General features: G+C 38.2%; 2 protein-coding genes across 3 annotated transcripts; one reads left to right on the top strand and one right to left on the bottom strand.

Moving 5' to 3' along the window:
* Nucleotides 1-798: 798 nt before the first annotated feature.
* alg14 (ALG14 UDP-N-acetylglucosaminyltransferase subunit) lies at nucleotides 799-4084 on the bottom strand. Of its 2 annotated transcripts, none has more exons than XM_025054660.1 (4): nucleotides 3955-4084; nucleotides 2896-3047; nucleotides 2134-2256; nucleotides 799-1114 (listed from the first exon to the last, which is right to left on the bottom strand). In XM_025054660.1, exons 1-4 carry the CDS (start codon nucleotides 4067-4069, stop codon nucleotides 884-886), a joined length of 621 nt encoding a protein of 206 aa, XP_024910428.1. In that variant the 5' UTR covers nucleotides 4070-4084; the 3' UTR covers nucleotides 799-883. The 2 variants fall into 2 exon arrangements, with proteins under 2 accessions (XP_024910428.1, XP_008305595.1); XM_008307373.3 differs by having other exon boundaries at nucleotides 3822-4055.
* A 577-nt stretch (nucleotides 4085-4661) lies between these two features.
* steap2 (STEAP family member 2, metalloreductase) lies at nucleotides 4662-14145 on the top strand. The gene is made up of 6 exons (XM_008307375.3): nucleotides 4662-4798; nucleotides 7041-7459; nucleotides 8855-9021; nucleotides 10865-11392; nucleotides 12707-12871; nucleotides 13503-14145. The coding sequence occupies exons 2-6, from the start codon at nucleotides 7063-7065 to the stop codon at nucleotides 13794-13796; spliced, it is 1551 nt and encodes a 516-aa protein (XP_008305597.1). The 5' UTR covers nucleotides 4662-4798; nucleotides 7041-7062; the 3' UTR covers nucleotides 13797-14145.
* Nucleotides 14146-17231: the final 3086 nt, after the last annotated feature.

Below are 17231 nucleotides of genomic sequence, written 5' to 3'. Positions count from 1 at the left end.
TCAGTACTTTAACAAACTCCACCATACACAGAAGACGATTGTATTCTCTATGCTAAAACGAAGACAACGTTGTGTGGACCCCTCCAAAAGATTACCTTTTTGATACAATCCCAACTTGATCAAATACGGCTTTGCAGATGTACCATGAACTAGGTGAGGTTTGGTTTATTATTGTTTGCAAATCAAATATAGCGTGAGTCAAGTCAGTTAAATCTATACAGTTGGGATGTTCGATATTAACAATTTGTCCATAACCAATATGCTGATATTGTCCAAATACTTAATTTCCGATATCAACCACAACAACGATAAAGTGGGGCAGTTGTGGCCTAGTGGTTAAGGAAGTTAAGTTTGGCCTACCCACTAAGGTAATGGTAGACTTTGGAATGTTAATAACGACCATTCATAAAAGCAGATGCTAAATCGATTCCAAAAAAATAAATAAATAAATAAATACATATTTATGGAACAGGCAGCGTCACATCCTGTTGAATAAATGCTACTAGTTTCTTAATTCATTTACCAGGCTTCACCCTTAACACAGTGGTTCCCCAACATTTGGAAATAGGACTACTGTTGAATACCCTTACTTTAACACATTTCATCTTTCCCCGGATGACAGAACTAAACAAAAATATCAAAACTGAAAGCTTCTCTACCCCTATTGGAGGTCCCCTCCCCTACTTTGGGTACCACTGCTTTTGCATATTTCCTTATTCAGAGGCATAGTGGTTTACCAAGCACCCATGCTGTGCCATCAAGGACTATCATGAAGAACTACACCAAGGAAGACATTTCTTATTTTATGGTCCTGGTTCCACAATGCTTTATTAAAATACATTCAATATGAGTACAGCAGTAATTACTGTGTGACTTTTTTTTTTTACACTATTCTTCCAAGGAAAAGGGATTTGGGATATCTGTCCTTTAGGGAAGACCACTGCACAAAGAAAAAGTCTGACAATGGGTACAGAATCTTGCCCGTCAGCGACAGTGTCTGTACTCGGCAAATACTTTCAACATAAACGAGAAGAACCTTCTTTATTCCAAGAAGTCCAAGGAGGAGTCCTGCAGCACACACAGGAACACAAGTCCCAGGGCCGTTACACAGCACCTAAAACAACAACACGTGGGAAGGGGGAAAAAAAACAAACTTTCTTTGTTTGTGCTGTTCTCAGGACCCGTAACACAACCTGTTTCTCCTCACATTTGACTTCTAAGTGTGAGTGACCTCAGTAAAATCTGTTCAGTGGATAATATATAGCATATATTATCCACAGTTCAATACAGATACATGTATTGTTGCGCCCCAATATATATAAATAAATATATATATATATATACATATATATATATATATGTATTGTATATATATATATGTATTTATATATATATATATATATATATATATATTGGGGCGCAACAATACATGTATCTGTATTGAACTGTGGATAATATATGCTATATATTATCCACTGAACAGATTTTACTGAGGTCACTCACACTTAGAAGTCAAATGTGAGGAGAAACAGGTTGTGTTACGGGTCCCTGGGCATGCCTCCTTAAACAAAATCTTGAAGGAGGTCCCTTCTTCTATAAGGAACGAACCACGGGTCATGTTTATTGAGGATTTTGTTTTGATACCTCTATTTATTATTACTGAATAAGCTTTTTTTAGTGGGCTATTTCTTTTTAATATACGTATATGCTGCTGCTAAGAATGCTCGACAGAAGATGGGATTTATGGACAGCAGACAACGCAGGTATAGCTGCATCAGATACATTTAGTTGAAATTAAAACATTTACTGATGAATTAAAACAAATGTCAAATTTCAAATGGTTAAATTGGCATGGTGATTTCTCTTTTTTATAGAAAAAAAATGCAAACAATTTAAGTAGTATAATACCAAAAGGAACTGTGAATTTTGAGCATCATTGCATCCCTAATATATAAATACTGTATAACAAAACAATGCAAATTAGTATAATTAATGAATGACCAAATAATACAATTGAAAATAAATTTAAAAGAATCTTCAACAAGCAAAGGTAAATCATTATTCACAGCTAGTTATGGGTCAAATTTGGGTGGTTCAAGAGTTTGAGACCCAGTCCAACTCCACTGTACTTACCAAGTCAGGTCTGACTCTAAACATCAGAGGGAGTGAGTACTGCATGGCCTTCAGAGTACTGGCCACAGAGGAACTCCAGGACTGATGCACTTCCCGGCTTCGTGGAATCCGACAGATGGTAAACTGTGGAAAACGAATATCTCAATTAGAGGTGCGACAAAAAGAAACCTGAGGTTCCTATTGTCTCTGCAAACAAATGACAGCAAGGTAGTGATGGGCGGTAGCAGAATTTTTGATTTGATAGAATAATTTTTAGTCAATTTTCATATATTTTGTATGCCTTTTTTTAACCTTATAAAACACAAATACTGGCCATTTAACAACTTTGATGCTCACAGATTTTTTTTTTACTTTCTGGGATAACAACAAATTTACTTTTACATTTATGCATTTAACAGAGGCTTTTATCCAAAGCGACTTACAGAGTAGGATTAAAATGATCAAGCATGAAGCAGGCGTGTTAAACGCTACACTACTGGAAAAAATGTACACAACTTATCAATGCCTTCTGAAAGTTATTGGTGAGTAGTATTCTAATTGACAATTATTATTCAATAAAAATGAAAATATATAATTATTAATAAGAAGTAGTTCAAAATTAGATAAAACAAAATTACATTGGTTTGACTAATTCAAGCTTAGACTGTGATGATACCACCTGGACAAAACATACTGTATGTGGTCTCAAACTTCCTTCCTAATGTATCTTAAATACGGCAAAATGAATGAATTATTATTATTATTTTAAGATGAACGTTATACCTGTGAGTTTGGCCCGGAGCATGCTCTGGATTTTTCAAATGTCAGGATTTTCTCCTCACTCATCTTGTCTGTGTCTGCAATTACATAGTGTCGAGGAGAATAGGTTCCTGACAGGGACTCCACCAGTCGCAGTATCTCTGTGGTATGACCGCCTGTGACACAAAGTAACGTCAACCTTTTGATTAAAAAAAAAAAACAACAACAACAAAAAAAACCTGTTGGATAACTCTAAACATGCAGTGACGTAGATGCGGTAGTAGTACATTGTAGCCTTAATTTATAAGCATTTCAAAAAGATATTTTTAATGTTCTATCTCAGGTTCAATCCTCAGCAGTCATGCTGGTCACAGTGGTGGAAACCAATGAGATTGTTAGCAAGTAAGTGAAGAATTCCAGAAACGGTTTCAAAACTGTGGTTAGCAGACTTTTTTTTACTACTTTGACTTTTCATAATATTTCTTTACTCCTTTCACAGATAATTATTATTAAATGTACTATCCTTTTCTGCCAGAAGGGAACTTCGGGGGATAAATAAAGTTGTTTGTTTGTTTTGATCTTTCTATCTATCTATCTATCTATCTATCTATCTATCTATCTATCTATCTATCTATCTATCTATCTATCTATCGTGTTATAGAGCTACATGCATTTACTCAGTGCCTCAACATATACTGTAATGTATACAGTATATAAAGCAGTGTACTTGCTGACGATTGTAAAATCAAGTGAGCAGTAAACATTGTCTCCCGCTAAAGCTAACTGCTACTTCTGTCGTTATCTTTCGGTTTTGCTTTCCCAACTCTGTATCTCTTTAGCATTACTTGACAGCAACGGTATTGAGTAAATTAAGGGTAGTTCTGGGTCCTTCACGTCACGCAAACTGGTTTTAATCCTACACACGAGCGTTTAGGTACCAAAACATTTACCTGAGCCAGCAACGACAACAACAGAAACAGAACCCTTAGCTCCAGGCTTATGTTTTGCGCCGGCCCTCAATACTATATATAACCGCAAGATAAATGTCAAACAAACAACCAGAACGGCCAACGCAACTCCTACCAGAGACATCACTAGATGTCTTTACAAATACATCCACAACAGCAGCCAGGCACTTCAGCTCACCACTGTACACAGAAGCAAAGATACAGAAACTACGGTGGACCAGGAGGCCCATAGCAAATACGACAGCGCGAATGCGAAATTCTGCCAGGTTTAAGACAAAATACTGAGTCCAATACTCGTTGTTTTTTGTGTGAAGGCTGTATACATATACAAAATACGCATCATTACGGTCACATTGAGATAAGGAAAAAAATATATAAGATTAAGATCATAAATGTAGATGATGTGTTAGAATAGAAAACGTGGAGCATCTTTTAAAGTTAAACTTCATGATTAGATTCACGAATAAAGAGGCTTTTTCGTATCTCTTTATGGCAACTCCACCTCCAACATCCTCATACATTTTCTACACGACCTTCACATGCTTCTCTGTATGCATATTAAGAAGATACATTTATTATAATAAATATTATTTAATAAATAAATATGAATGCATGTTAAGGTTAAATGTAAATTCCACATCTGGTGGAAAACCTACTGTATTTAAATTAAATAAATAATAATTTGTACATTGCTAATTTAAAACCTATCATTTAACTCATCTATTGATTATTGCAAATGTTAGTTTTGATGAACAGTAAGGCACTTTGATTTCTTTATGAAATAAACTATAGGGTTATGGCGTCATGACATGACGTTTACATATGGAATCTTGTCGTCCGAGAGCAAGTGAACGCAACATGCTGGGACGACGAAGGATGAGCACCAGCAGTCGCATCAGCGTCAGAGTTATGAATGGCTGAAATTGCCCATTAGTCTTTGCCGTGACGACCGCGTGAAGGTGGGTAAACATAGCGTCAGATTCACTGACGTGTTCTCGTGTGGATATGTGGATATTTATCTGTTAGCGTGTTAGCATCGTGCGTCGTGTCTCCAAAAAAGAGCTGCACTACAGAACAAGACACGCTTACATTCTCACGGTTTCTCGCCATTCTCAGTGTGTCCTTATGGATGCTTCGTGTCTGCAAAGGTTATTATGACAAGACACCCTCTAATTAGCACACACACACACACTCAAGACACATTTATTCCTAGGAACATCGGTTATAAACAGTGGTGTCAAAGAACTTAGCCTACAGTAGACTAGTCTGACACATTACATATCTTTAATTCATCTAATTTGTTTTTACAAATTTACAAGTCAGAATTTTGCATTACTTTCACACTACATGCCACAACTGTGGGCAAACTAAGGCCAGGGGGCCAGATGCGGCCCGTTCACCTTTTTATCCAGACCACGAATGTAATGTAATAATATCATTGTACTTCTGCCTTTTAACTGCAATACCCACGTTTCCCTATTAGACGGCTCGAAAATGATGAAAGCAATTTAGCATTTTAGCCTTCATGCATAACGTTTACGTGTCATATATCTTAGTTAACAGGAAAGCTCCATCTATCTGCTCCTGACCCCACCCTCCCTGTTCAATTTTAGGACAATTCTCACTCAAAAAGTTTCAAAATGTCTAACCATAAGGTAGGTTGTTTGGTTTGCTGGATAAAAAAAGAATAACATTAATTTTATTGATAACCAGTGTGAAACATGTTTTATTTTGAAAAGTAACTGGTTGAAGACAATTCTTTACATCCAAAAAATACATCTTTAATGTTGAAAACATGTACAAAACATTTTTGGAGAGTTGTGGATTAGAGATCTAATCTAATCTGGCCCACCAAATACTGGTACAAGGTATGGTAACAATTGATGTCAGCCATTTTGTTGTATGCATTACAATGTATCAATTGTCATTTTTGTTGACGCCACAAAATGGCAGCAGACACCAAATGTGCCAAATTATCATCCGCATTCTACACCCAACCGATAAAGAACTGGCCCGCCAGTTAAAATTTGAACCTTGTTTTGGCCTGTGAGCTAAAAACATTTACCTATCCCTGTCTCAACAGGTTTCAGGGGTCTAAAAAGTTGACAAAAAAGCCTTTATACATACTATACGTATGAACAGTACAACTTACAGACTACAAATGAGAACACAATATTAATACATTTTTCAATTTTAGATTAAGTTGCTCATGAAAATTCCAAAAAAAAAAAATGCTTGAAAAGCTCTTGTAAATCTAAGCACAGAACCATGTGCCTCAAACACTACCAGCTCAACTTATGGGTGGGCCTCCGTATCCGGGTCTAAATATTTTTGCAATTACAGAAGAGAGTCTGATTGTAATCTTGCAACAATTACAGAAGAGAGTCTGATTGTAATGGTTGAAGAGTCCATTAGCATGTAGTCTGATTGTAATGGATACTCAGGCGTGGGGTGAAATTCAAACCACTCTTATGGCCGTCAAAGTCAGCGGAAAGATGTTTGTTTTCTTTCACTGCAGTAGCTGTTTCTTTTAGGTCGTGCTAATGTCTGAGATAAAAGTCAAAATTAACACATGCATACAAAAAAAAAAAACAAAGTCTGGAATGACAGCACGATTACATACAGTATTTCAGAGCAATTCATTTAATCAATCGATTTTAATATTTAGGAGATTGTGTGCAGAATGCTGATGTCATACTGTGGTTTGTACAGATAAATAAATAAATATTACCAGGCCTTTATCGGCATCGGTTGAGATCGGAATTGGACAATATTGGCGCATCCCTAGAAAATGTATGTTTTGGCACATATGGTTGGAGTAGTGCGGTCACTCGATAACTAGATAAGTGGACGAAGATGATGGCGATGATGATGGTTGCCAATGCCTGATATGAAAAATAACTGAAGCCTGTTGCAGGCTTATTGTTCATTTCAAACAAGAAGAAAATGGCAATCTTAAACTTTTTGTGGAAGGTCTTGAAAAGTCTTAAATAGGTACTAAAATGAACTTGAGGATTTTCATCATATACCCTTTGCGTAACACAGCGCAGAAAATAGGTTTGTCTTATTGGACTTTAGTGTTTTGGTCTAATGTAACTTGTTATTTATTCACAGCCTGTCGTATAAACGCAAAAAAGTCTAAATCTAAAACGTGGTCCTGATGTTAAATTGAACGATTGCTGTTGTTTTCTTTTCACATAGAGAAGAGAGAGAGTGTGGCAGGATGGACTCCATCTCTATGACGGGTTGCAGGAAGCACGTCGCTCTCACACCTTCCCCGTCGTTTTCCCACCACCTTCAAAATCACGCTAAGACCACTTTTCTTCCCAGTGGCGTGAAGACCGTGCTGGGAGACTCTGACAGTGTTTGTCCAGCTACTCAGCCGACAGTAGCTATCCTGGGATCGGGTGACTTTTCGAAGTGCCTCACCATCCGCCTGCTTCGTCATGGTTTTCATGTTGCGGTGGGCAGCCGCAATCCCGATCTAACAGCCCAGTTTTTTCCACATGTGGTAGATGTTACACACCATGAAGATGCCGTGGGAAAGGCCAGTATTGTGTTCCTGGCAATCCGCCGAGAGCACTACTCTGTCCTTTGGGACCTCAAACATCTATTAAAAGGTAGAGAATGGCCAACAGCAACAAGAAATCACACAGTGAAGCTGACACATTTTTCAGGATTTATTTTAGAACCAAATCACAAAATATAGCTAGTTTGTAAAGAATTCAACACGCACTAGACCTATTTGTTCTATTGTTCTTGTAGTTTATTAGCCAAACCTTTGGTGTAGATTGGTAGACAAGCAAAATACTGCTAGTTTGTAAAGAATGAAACACGCAGTAGACCTAGTTGTTCTATTGTCCTTGTAGTTTATTAGCAAACCTTTGGTGTAGATTGGTAGACAAGTATTTCATATTGGAATGTTCAGTTTCACAACAACAAAATTAGCTGCTATTATTGCTTCTAGAAGCTTCTGGCTCTGGGATCCTTTTAAGACCAGCTGGGACTGGTATTGAGTTTACCTAAGATAAGATGAATTCAGTCTTTCAGTCGTGTGAGGATGGTGCCATGCTCAGAGCACCTCAGTGGCAGCTTGGCAGCTGGTGGACTTGAACCTGAAACCTTCTGGAGCCAAGTCTGCTTCCTTAGCCACTACTGCCTCAGCATAGACATCTTAGAAGTTATGTGATATTTTTTTAGCTTGAAAAAAACTGAGGGTTAGGGTTAAGGTTAGGGTTAGGGTAGCCTTGGAGCAAATTTGTGCGGTTGATGAAGAGGGAATCCTAATACAGATATGAGCATCCCATACGAGTATTCCGAGATACGAGCAAGCCTTGGAGCAAATTTGTGCAAATTTTGAGATACGAATAAAGATTTGCGATACGAACGACATTAGGCTTACAGACACCGACATTAGGTGGCCAAGCACTCGCAGCAGCCCACGCTGCCTTTCACTTCACGTCTTTGTCGACGCGTTTTTCCGTACGCATCTCCCCCAAGGTCTTCCGTATTGTGTTATTGCATTATCTACGTGAGTTTCTCTCTATTTTGTGCATAATTCTTCATAATAGTGATGAGCCTAAGAGAGTTATGAGCTCGGTGGAACGGATTATCCATTGTATCCATTCCATTGTAGTTATACTTCTCTAGACCACTCCCTTCTCCACTTGACAAATGAGTCGCATGTCAAGGTGTGACGAGTCACTATGAGAGTCACACCTTCATAGAGACAGGTGACTGCTTCTGATGGTGATGAGCAGTTATATATGTCACGTGTCAAACCGACAAACTGATGACGTTCCTCAGTAGAGGAACAAAACGTCATTCAAGCTCTAAGAAGAAGTCCAGTTGCCTACAACTAAACTCTATGTTTAAAAGACATGGTATCTTACCAGAGGAGAATGTATTGGAAGTAGTCATTTTGTGTGTCATTTTTTTTTTCATGAATCTTATGAACATTCAACAGATGTGTATTTCCTCTGATGAAAGAAAAATATCTTGGATATGTGTTGCAGGAAAGATCCTGGTGGATGTAAGCAACAACAGAAGGATGAACCAGTATCCGCAGTCAAATGCTGAATATCTGGCTTCATTGCTGCCAGAGTCCATTGTGGTCAAGGGCTTTAATGTCATCTCAGCCTGGTCCATGCAGCAAAACACTCCCAAAGATGCAGGTACACAGGTATACTTCAACAAAAGAGAGCAAGATAATTGCACATGATATGATGTGTAGTCTTTTCAGCCCCCTATGCTATTGGCTAACATTTTGTACAAGTTCTCCAAATCGAGTATGTGTACAACTGCTGTTATGTTTGAATGATAACAAGCCTCCTCGTCACTAGGTGGCAGCAACGACAAAATTAAACTGAGAACCACTGGGTTCTCACTGGGTTAAGGCAGTGTTTCCCAACTTTTTCTGAGCCCAGGCACATATTTTACAGTAGAAGAAAAAAAAAATACCACATGACAAATTACCGAACAAAAATGCCCCAAAGGGTATATGTTTAATCACAGTTAATCACAATTTAATCACAGTTTAATTACTTAAATCTGAGCCTGTTCAATTGAACACAATGCTCATATACTCACAGGAATTGAAGAAAACAAACAAGAAGATCTTTAACAGGTTTTATTACTTTGTTTCGTTCCACTAGCCATCAGCTGCTATCTAGTGGAAGTGTACCTAATTTTTCTACCTGTCACTGTTGCATAGATGGATGAAGACAAATTATTTGTTGAAATAGTTTTCCAATTAAGTGAAATTTGACAGTTTTCCACAGCACTTATGACGATCCGTCGCGGTTTACTAGTGGCTCAGTTGTTGGGAAACACTGCATTACATAAATAAAACATCTTTCAGACTTTATTCTGTTAGTATCAGAGTCTGAATGACCTATTGTTTTGAAACATTGCCACATTATCTTGAGCGCAAATCGAGTACTCAAGCCGGGACCAAGGAGAGAGAAAGAGAAGAGAGGAAGAAGAAAAAATAAAGGCTGTTAACTGTCATCTATGTCAGCATCTTCGTTTGGGCTTCGTAACAGAAGCCGGAGAAGATGATGAGAGTGTTTAGGAGACGTTGTAGGGCGTTAAATTAGGGTCAACTTTCACAAAACACAAGAACACAAACTTTGCAGTAACGTACTAAACGTGTAATGGCGCAGAGCAAAGTAAACGAGCGGCGGACAAGGGGAAACGCTGAGAGATGCTACGATGCATGAGCCAATCAGCGTGAGGAACACAATGCTATGTTAGATCTAGCTAACATAAAAAGATCTAGCTAGGTAAACAAAGCTACCAGCTATTTTTTGCTATATTGTACTATTTATTTTTTTAGGTTAGCAAATGTTTTTATCACGAAAATAATGATAATATTGGAATTTTTTTAAAAAACATTACAATATAATACCGCGATTTAGCGAAAATATCGCGGAACGGATAAAAAAAAAAAAGAAAACTTGGTGGAACTGAGGGGGTGGAAAGGGGAACCGCGATATAGAGAGGGACCACTGTAGTTGATTTTTTTCCATTGTGACAGGAAAAAGAAAATACTGAAGTTAAAATTAATTTTCCTTGCTAAACCCTTCTTTTTCACACCCCCAGATAGGGCCCGCCCCCCATTTTGAGAACCACCAGTTTAGACTTTATGTCCTTGAGTCATAAAAAAAAAAAAACAGCTGAATTATAGAGACAAAGAAATAAAATACAGTTCATCACACGGTCTTTAGTTTTAACACAGATGAAATCATCTTTGACATGAAAAACCATGATTAAACCTGAGAAACAGCCATTAAAAAAAGCCTTCACAAAGAAACCAACAGTTCCCTAAATCAAATCAAACAATCAGTTCCGATACTCGGTATTTAAAAGTATACAAATTTGAATATGCGTACTCATATATGTTGTAAAATGTAGTATTGAGACAACCCTTGTATGACTTTTATGATGTTTTCTGATTTTCTGATCATTTTCTGATCAATTGTATGTGTATTTTCTAAAAACTCATTTGCTCCGCTTCTGTGCAGGTGTTCATCTGCAGCGACTCCATGGAGGCACGACAGAATATTATGGAATTAGCTCGCCAGCTTAGCTTCTTGCCCGTTGACATGGGTTCCCTGTGCTCTTCGCGGGACATTGAGAACATACCCATACAGCTGTTCCCCGGATGGAGAGGCCCTGTACTTACTGCTGTGGCCCTTTCCATTTTTTTTTTTATATATTCTTTTGTGCGAGATATCATACACCCATATGTCAAAAACAAGCAGAGTGACTTCTACAAAATTCCCATTGATATGGTAAACCGGACATTGCCCACAGTAGCAATCACTCTTCTGGCCCTGGTGTACCTGGCAGGCCAGATGGCAGCTGCCTACCAGCTCTACTATGGTACCAAATACAGGCGTTTCCCACACTGGCTGGAGGGATGGCTGCAGAGCCGAAAACAGATGGGTCTCCTCAGCTTCTTCCTGGCTGCTGTACACGTTCTGTACAGCCTCTGTCTCCCGTTGCGCAGGTCTGACAGATACCTGCTGCTTAACACTGCATACCAACAGGTTAGTGAGTTTCCAACTTTGGTGTATGTCTGTGCTGATCTTTAATAACTCAGTATAAAAAAACCCCTGATATTTAATTTGCATTTCAGAATGAATCAGTTCCGATACTCGGTATTTAGAAGTATACAAATTTGAATATGCGTACTGATATATGTTGTAAAATGTAGTATTGAGCCAACCCTTGTATGACTTTTATGATGTTTTCTGATTTTCTGATCATTTTCTGATCAACTGTATGTGTATTTTCTAAAAACTCATTTGCTCCGCTTCTGTGCAGGTGTTCATCTGCAGCGACTCCATGGAGGCACGACAGAATATTATGGAATTAGCTCGCCAGCTTAGCTTCTTGCCCGTTGACATGGGTTCCCTGTGCTCTTCGCGGGACATTGAGAACATACCCATACAGCTGTTCCCCGGATGGAGAGGCCCTGTACTTACTGCTGTGGCCCTTTCCATTTTTTTTTTTATATATTCTTTTGTGCGAGATATCATACACCCATATGTCAAAAACAAGCAGAGTGACTTCTACAAAATTCCCATTGATATGGTAAACCGGACATTGCCCACAGTAGCAATCACTCTTCTGGCCCTGGTGTACCTGGCAGGCCAGATGGCAGCTGCCTACCAGCTCTACTATGGTACCAAATACAGGCGTTTCCCACACTGGCTGGAGGGATGGCTGCAGAGCCGAAAACAGATGGGTCTCCTCAGCTTCTTCCTGGCTGCTGTACACGTTCTGTACAGCCTCTGTCTCCCGTTGCGCAGGTCTGACAGATACCTGCTGCTTAACACTGCATACCAACAGGTTAGTGAGTTTCCAACTTTGGTGTACAGTATGTCTATGCTGATCTTTAATAACTCAGCATAAAAAAAACCCTGATATTTAATTTGCATTTCAGAATAAAAATATATATTATTTTTCTTTCTAAGGCAACAGTAAATTGTATTTTTTATGTCTAAATTGATCAACAGTAAGCGTATCTAGTGAAAAAAAAAACGAAAACAAAATTTCAAAACACCGGACTAACCTGACCATAACTAAATTTAAAATTATCAGTTCACCTACTGTATTTTCATAGGTAACATGCATAATATTTGTTTAAAATAATATATAAAAAAAGAATCATGCACATTTGACCGGAAAACACATATAACACACATATTTATATATTAGGTTCTGAAAAATCTGGTCAAATGAGCATATGGAAAAATTGGAATTTTTAACTCGGAAATTGTTCTCTTATTGTTATGTCGATCAACTGTGTTGTGCAGTGACAGTCTAATTGGGTTGTGTTTCCGCTGTGTCTATGCTAGGTCCATGCTAACATAGAGAATGCCTGGAATGAGGAGGAGGTCTGGAGGGGGGAGATGTACATCTCTTTTGGAATCATGAGTCTGGGACTTCTGTCGCTCCTGGCTGTCGCCTCCATTCCTTCCGTTCAGAACTCACTAAACTGGAGGGAGTTCAGCTTCATTCAGGTACTCCACTCTAAATGTCCAAACTAGGACCTGAACATTCTGTGCTTTGGAAAACTAAAAAAAACAACAACAAAAAAAACCAGTGTATAGTAATTTAGCAGTGGGCCTGTAGATTATATTTAGAGTCTTGGAATTTCCCCAATATTTGGATTTCTAACACCTCCAACACCTGTACAAAACCTCCAAGCAAAGATGTGAATTTTATTTTTTATAATAATAATTATTATAGGGATGGCTTAATCGAATACTCAAAATTGGTATCGGTCCTGTATTAGTCAATTTTTTTTTGATCAAACATAAAAAAAAAATCTGATCCGATTCCTAAGTCCAAATGCTCTAAACTGACTAGAAATCACAAAAAGTTAACAAAAATTTTCCATCATAATTTCTTTGACAATTCTTTTATATTAGTGACTCCTTTATTTGGATTAGTCAAATATTAAAACTGCTTTTATCTGATAATTTCTTTCACATTTACTGATTTATCTGGACTGATCCATATTTACTCTTTGATGGTACATACTGTATATTATACTCTCTCTCTCTCTCTCTCTCTCTCTCTCTATATATATATATAGATGTTGTACTTGTATAATGATAGCAACTGTATATGTCTATGTCTTTGTTTCAGTCCAATCTTGGCTACATTGCGCTGCTAATTGCTACCTTGCATGGTCTTCTGTTTGGCTGGAAGAGAGCGTTTGAGGAGGAAGCGTACCGTTTCTACCTGCCGCCCAACTTTGTAGTGGCCCTGGCCCTGCCCGTGTGTGTCATACTGGGCAAGGTGGTGATGCTACTCCCCTGTGTGGCCCACAAGCTCCACCGGATCCGCCGTGGTCTTGACAGTAGTCTGTACCAGTTCCGGCGCCTGGAGCCAGTGGGCTTGGCCGCCCACGTTTCGCCTGTGAAAGTCACTATCATGTGAACATACTGCACTTTAACACATTCAAACACAGTGTACAAACCACTGTGTGGGTTGCTGCCACCTAGTGACTAAAGGCTTGTTATCATTCATGCGTTACAGCATTGGTACACTGGTTGTCCAGCATGCCATATTCCATTGGAAGTCCCTTACACGTCACTGCGCAACCCAGGGGGCCCCGCCCCACTATTTGAGAAGTACTGCATTAAACACTGAAGCAAGGGAACTCCATTCAATGACAAGCACTTTGCACTAGGTATAGGGGATGTCATGGTTATTCTGACAAAATGCAAGATGCAGGTCTCTATAGTACAGTACTTGTAAACCCACAAAAAAAACTGTTCTATAATAACACCCATTGTAAACCCACAAAAAAAAAACTGTTCTATAATAACACCCACATAAAACAAAATTATTCTATGCATTAACATACACATTAAAAAGCCGATATTTAGATATACTACTTATACTAGATGTACTCAAGTACAGACGGTCCAAAGTTTACGACTTACTTTACCTACGTCTTTTCGTTGTTACATGTCAAAAACAAGCAGTTTTCGTTGTTACGCTATCTCCGATAAATGTATTAAGAAAGTCTTGTTCCAACGTATGGTATTAACACAAATTTACATGGTCACAGGCGCCACAGGTCACAGGTACCGGGGGCTGGGGGGCTGTGAGGGGCTTTCAATGGAATATGGCACCCTGGACATACCACTGCTGTAATGCTTAAATAATAACAAGCCTCCAGTCACTAGGTGGCAGCAACTGATACAGTGGTTTGTGCAGATAAAAATATACATATTTTCAGGTTCTCAATAGTATTTCAATGCGCTAGGATGTGGGTCGGAGGACGGGGGTGTGTGAAAACATTTCTGTCCATGTGGGTCGGAGGGCGGGGGTGTGTGAAAACATTTCTGTCCCCAAGTGGGGGCATGACGGAAAAAAATTGGAGAACCGCTGCGCTATACGCAGAAGACGGTTTTGTTTACATTTGATGGTTGTATGCTACAAATTTTTTTGGAAAATTCTTTTGCTCGTCACTGTGGCTCCCTAGCGTAAGTCAGATTAATCTGATCTCCTGGATTACGATGTTACCACGTGTTAGTGTAGGCCACCCTGTAGTGATGGGAGGGATAGTAATATGCCTCATTAGCATCAACATTCACTCATTTTCTCACAGATTGCAAATGATAGGCCAATATGTTATCAAGTAAAAGGTGGTAAATGAAACATGTCTAAATGTTTTGCGCAAACTATAAAAAACACTTTGATAATTGTTTTAACTATGTTTCAAAAAGTCTCTGAAATCACTGAAATGTTAGCTATCAGAATGGATGCTAAGCTAGGTGAAAATCATTGCTATCGAAATGTTGTGAAGTAAAATACTTGATTTAAAATGCAGTTATGTAAAAGTAAAATGACCTATTCCCGAATTCGTAATTTGTTACATTCCACCTATGATTAGGACCCATTGTAAAATGTCAAAAATGTAACCATGTAAATAGTATTGTAATGTTTAGGTGTAGTGTACATTGCACATAATGAGGTAGAATCAAAACAAATATTAGAAATTACAGCTTGATGTGATAATAGAAACAGCAGCGCCCTCTTTTGTTTAAATCAGTGGTGTTCATGACACGGCTTCATCAACCCATGGCGTTTAAATTCATGACACGGCTTCATCAACCCATGGAAAACATTTTCCCACCAAACACTAAACAAATCACCCATTACTGTATTTGCTCTGTCTTTCAATGTATGATGTCAATTATCTAAATGGTATTTTCTTTACATGGGATACGTGTATACCAGACGTGGGCAAACTTTTTGACTTGTGGGCCACAATTGGTCCTAATATTTGACAGGGGGCTGGGACAGGAGCAGATAATTGATAGTCATGTATTTAGGCTAAAATGCTAAATGATTTTAGCCTTCTCTATCTGTAGGGAGAATGTGGGCATTGCAGGGAAACGGCAGAAGTATAATCACAATGCAAACTAATAACATCATTTGGACAAGTTTGGCGGGCCGGATTACAAAGCGGACTTAGTTTGCTCACGCTTGGTGTATACACTACTTAGAGTACTGATTGTAAGTACTAAGTATGTTCTTGTTCTTTTATTTAAAAGTGTCCTTCCGTGAAATTACGGGAAATTGCGAGTGTGACATACTTTTATAAAAAAATATAATGTATATCATTAAAAGTAATTTGCCCCAAAACAAATTCCCTATTTAAGGATTGTTTTCTGTCCATATTTTTTTGTTTATTATCTCAATGGTAATTTTTTAATATATGTAAGTTTTATTTGGTCTTAACTAGCTCTTATTACCTTACATTACATTTTATAATACATTTAGCAGACGGTGGTGGTTTGTTCCACCACATGGGAACCAGGGTAGAGAATGACCGAGATCACCTTGTGTAGGGGAGCGGGCAAGACAAGTGGACACTACTTTTGAATTGGTTAAAGACTAGACGCGCCGACGCGTTCTGGACTTTTGTAGGGGTACTGTAGCAACAGTTTGGTGGTGTGCTGTGTACGGTCAAGTACGGTCTGATTTTGCACATTATGTAGAGTGCAAAGTGACAAGACAAACCGATGAGAGGGAATTGCAGGGATATCACTATAGCCTGTAGCAACAATTTGGTGGCGTGTTGCGTACGGTCAAGTACGGTCTGATTTTGCACATTATGTAGAGTGCAAAGTGACAAGACTGTGTGACAGGCGATATGGTCAGAAAACTAATGTTTAACAAAAATTAGCATCCAAATTGAAAATAAAACAATAGCCAAAATAAGCCTAAATTCTTTTTTTTTTTAGAATATATTTTTTTGGGATTTTGATCCTAACAATCCCACATTGCAAATTAAAGGACAAATTAAATTATACAAACAACTTAAAATAAGAGACAGTTGTAATACTGCAGACAAAACAAATCATGAAATGAACGTGTGTTGACCATGACCTGGATGACTGAAATTCTTTATAGACATGAAATTAAATGTCTGTGATACAGAAAAATTCAGTGTTTAGTTTTAGAGCACAATTTACAGTTTATATGCGTCACTCCCTCATACTTTCCTCACCTGTGTGACTAAGAAAGACTTTTAGGGCATGTAGCGTTGATGCCACAAATGTCCACCGGGGGGCTCTGCTCAACCAAAAATGTTAAATAGTGATAGATCGATAGATACATAGATTTTAAAATTAAAATTTTAGTAGAATGTGATGGCTGAAGTTTGTGCCCCTGGTATGTGTGTAGAAGTTAAAAAATAATCTTCCAAAACCTGCTTTGGAAAACTTTTGAACTGCACCGGACCACATTACGATGTCGTAAATTGGGTCCTAGATTAAAACAACAACAACAAAAAAAAAAAAAAAACAAAAAAAAAAAAAACAAACATAGAAATAAAACGTGGAGAAAAGATAAACG

This window comes from Cynoglossus semilaevis, chromosome 3 (assembly GCF_000523025.1).
Source record: "Cynoglossus semilaevis isolate Cse_v1.0 chromosome 3, Cse_v1.0, whole genome shotgun sequence".
NCBI classification, from domain to species: Eukaryota; Metazoa; Chordata; class Actinopteri; order Pleuronectiformes; family Cynoglossidae; genus Cynoglossus; species Cynoglossus semilaevis.
This window is presented reverse-complemented; position numbering and strand designations above follow the sequence as displayed.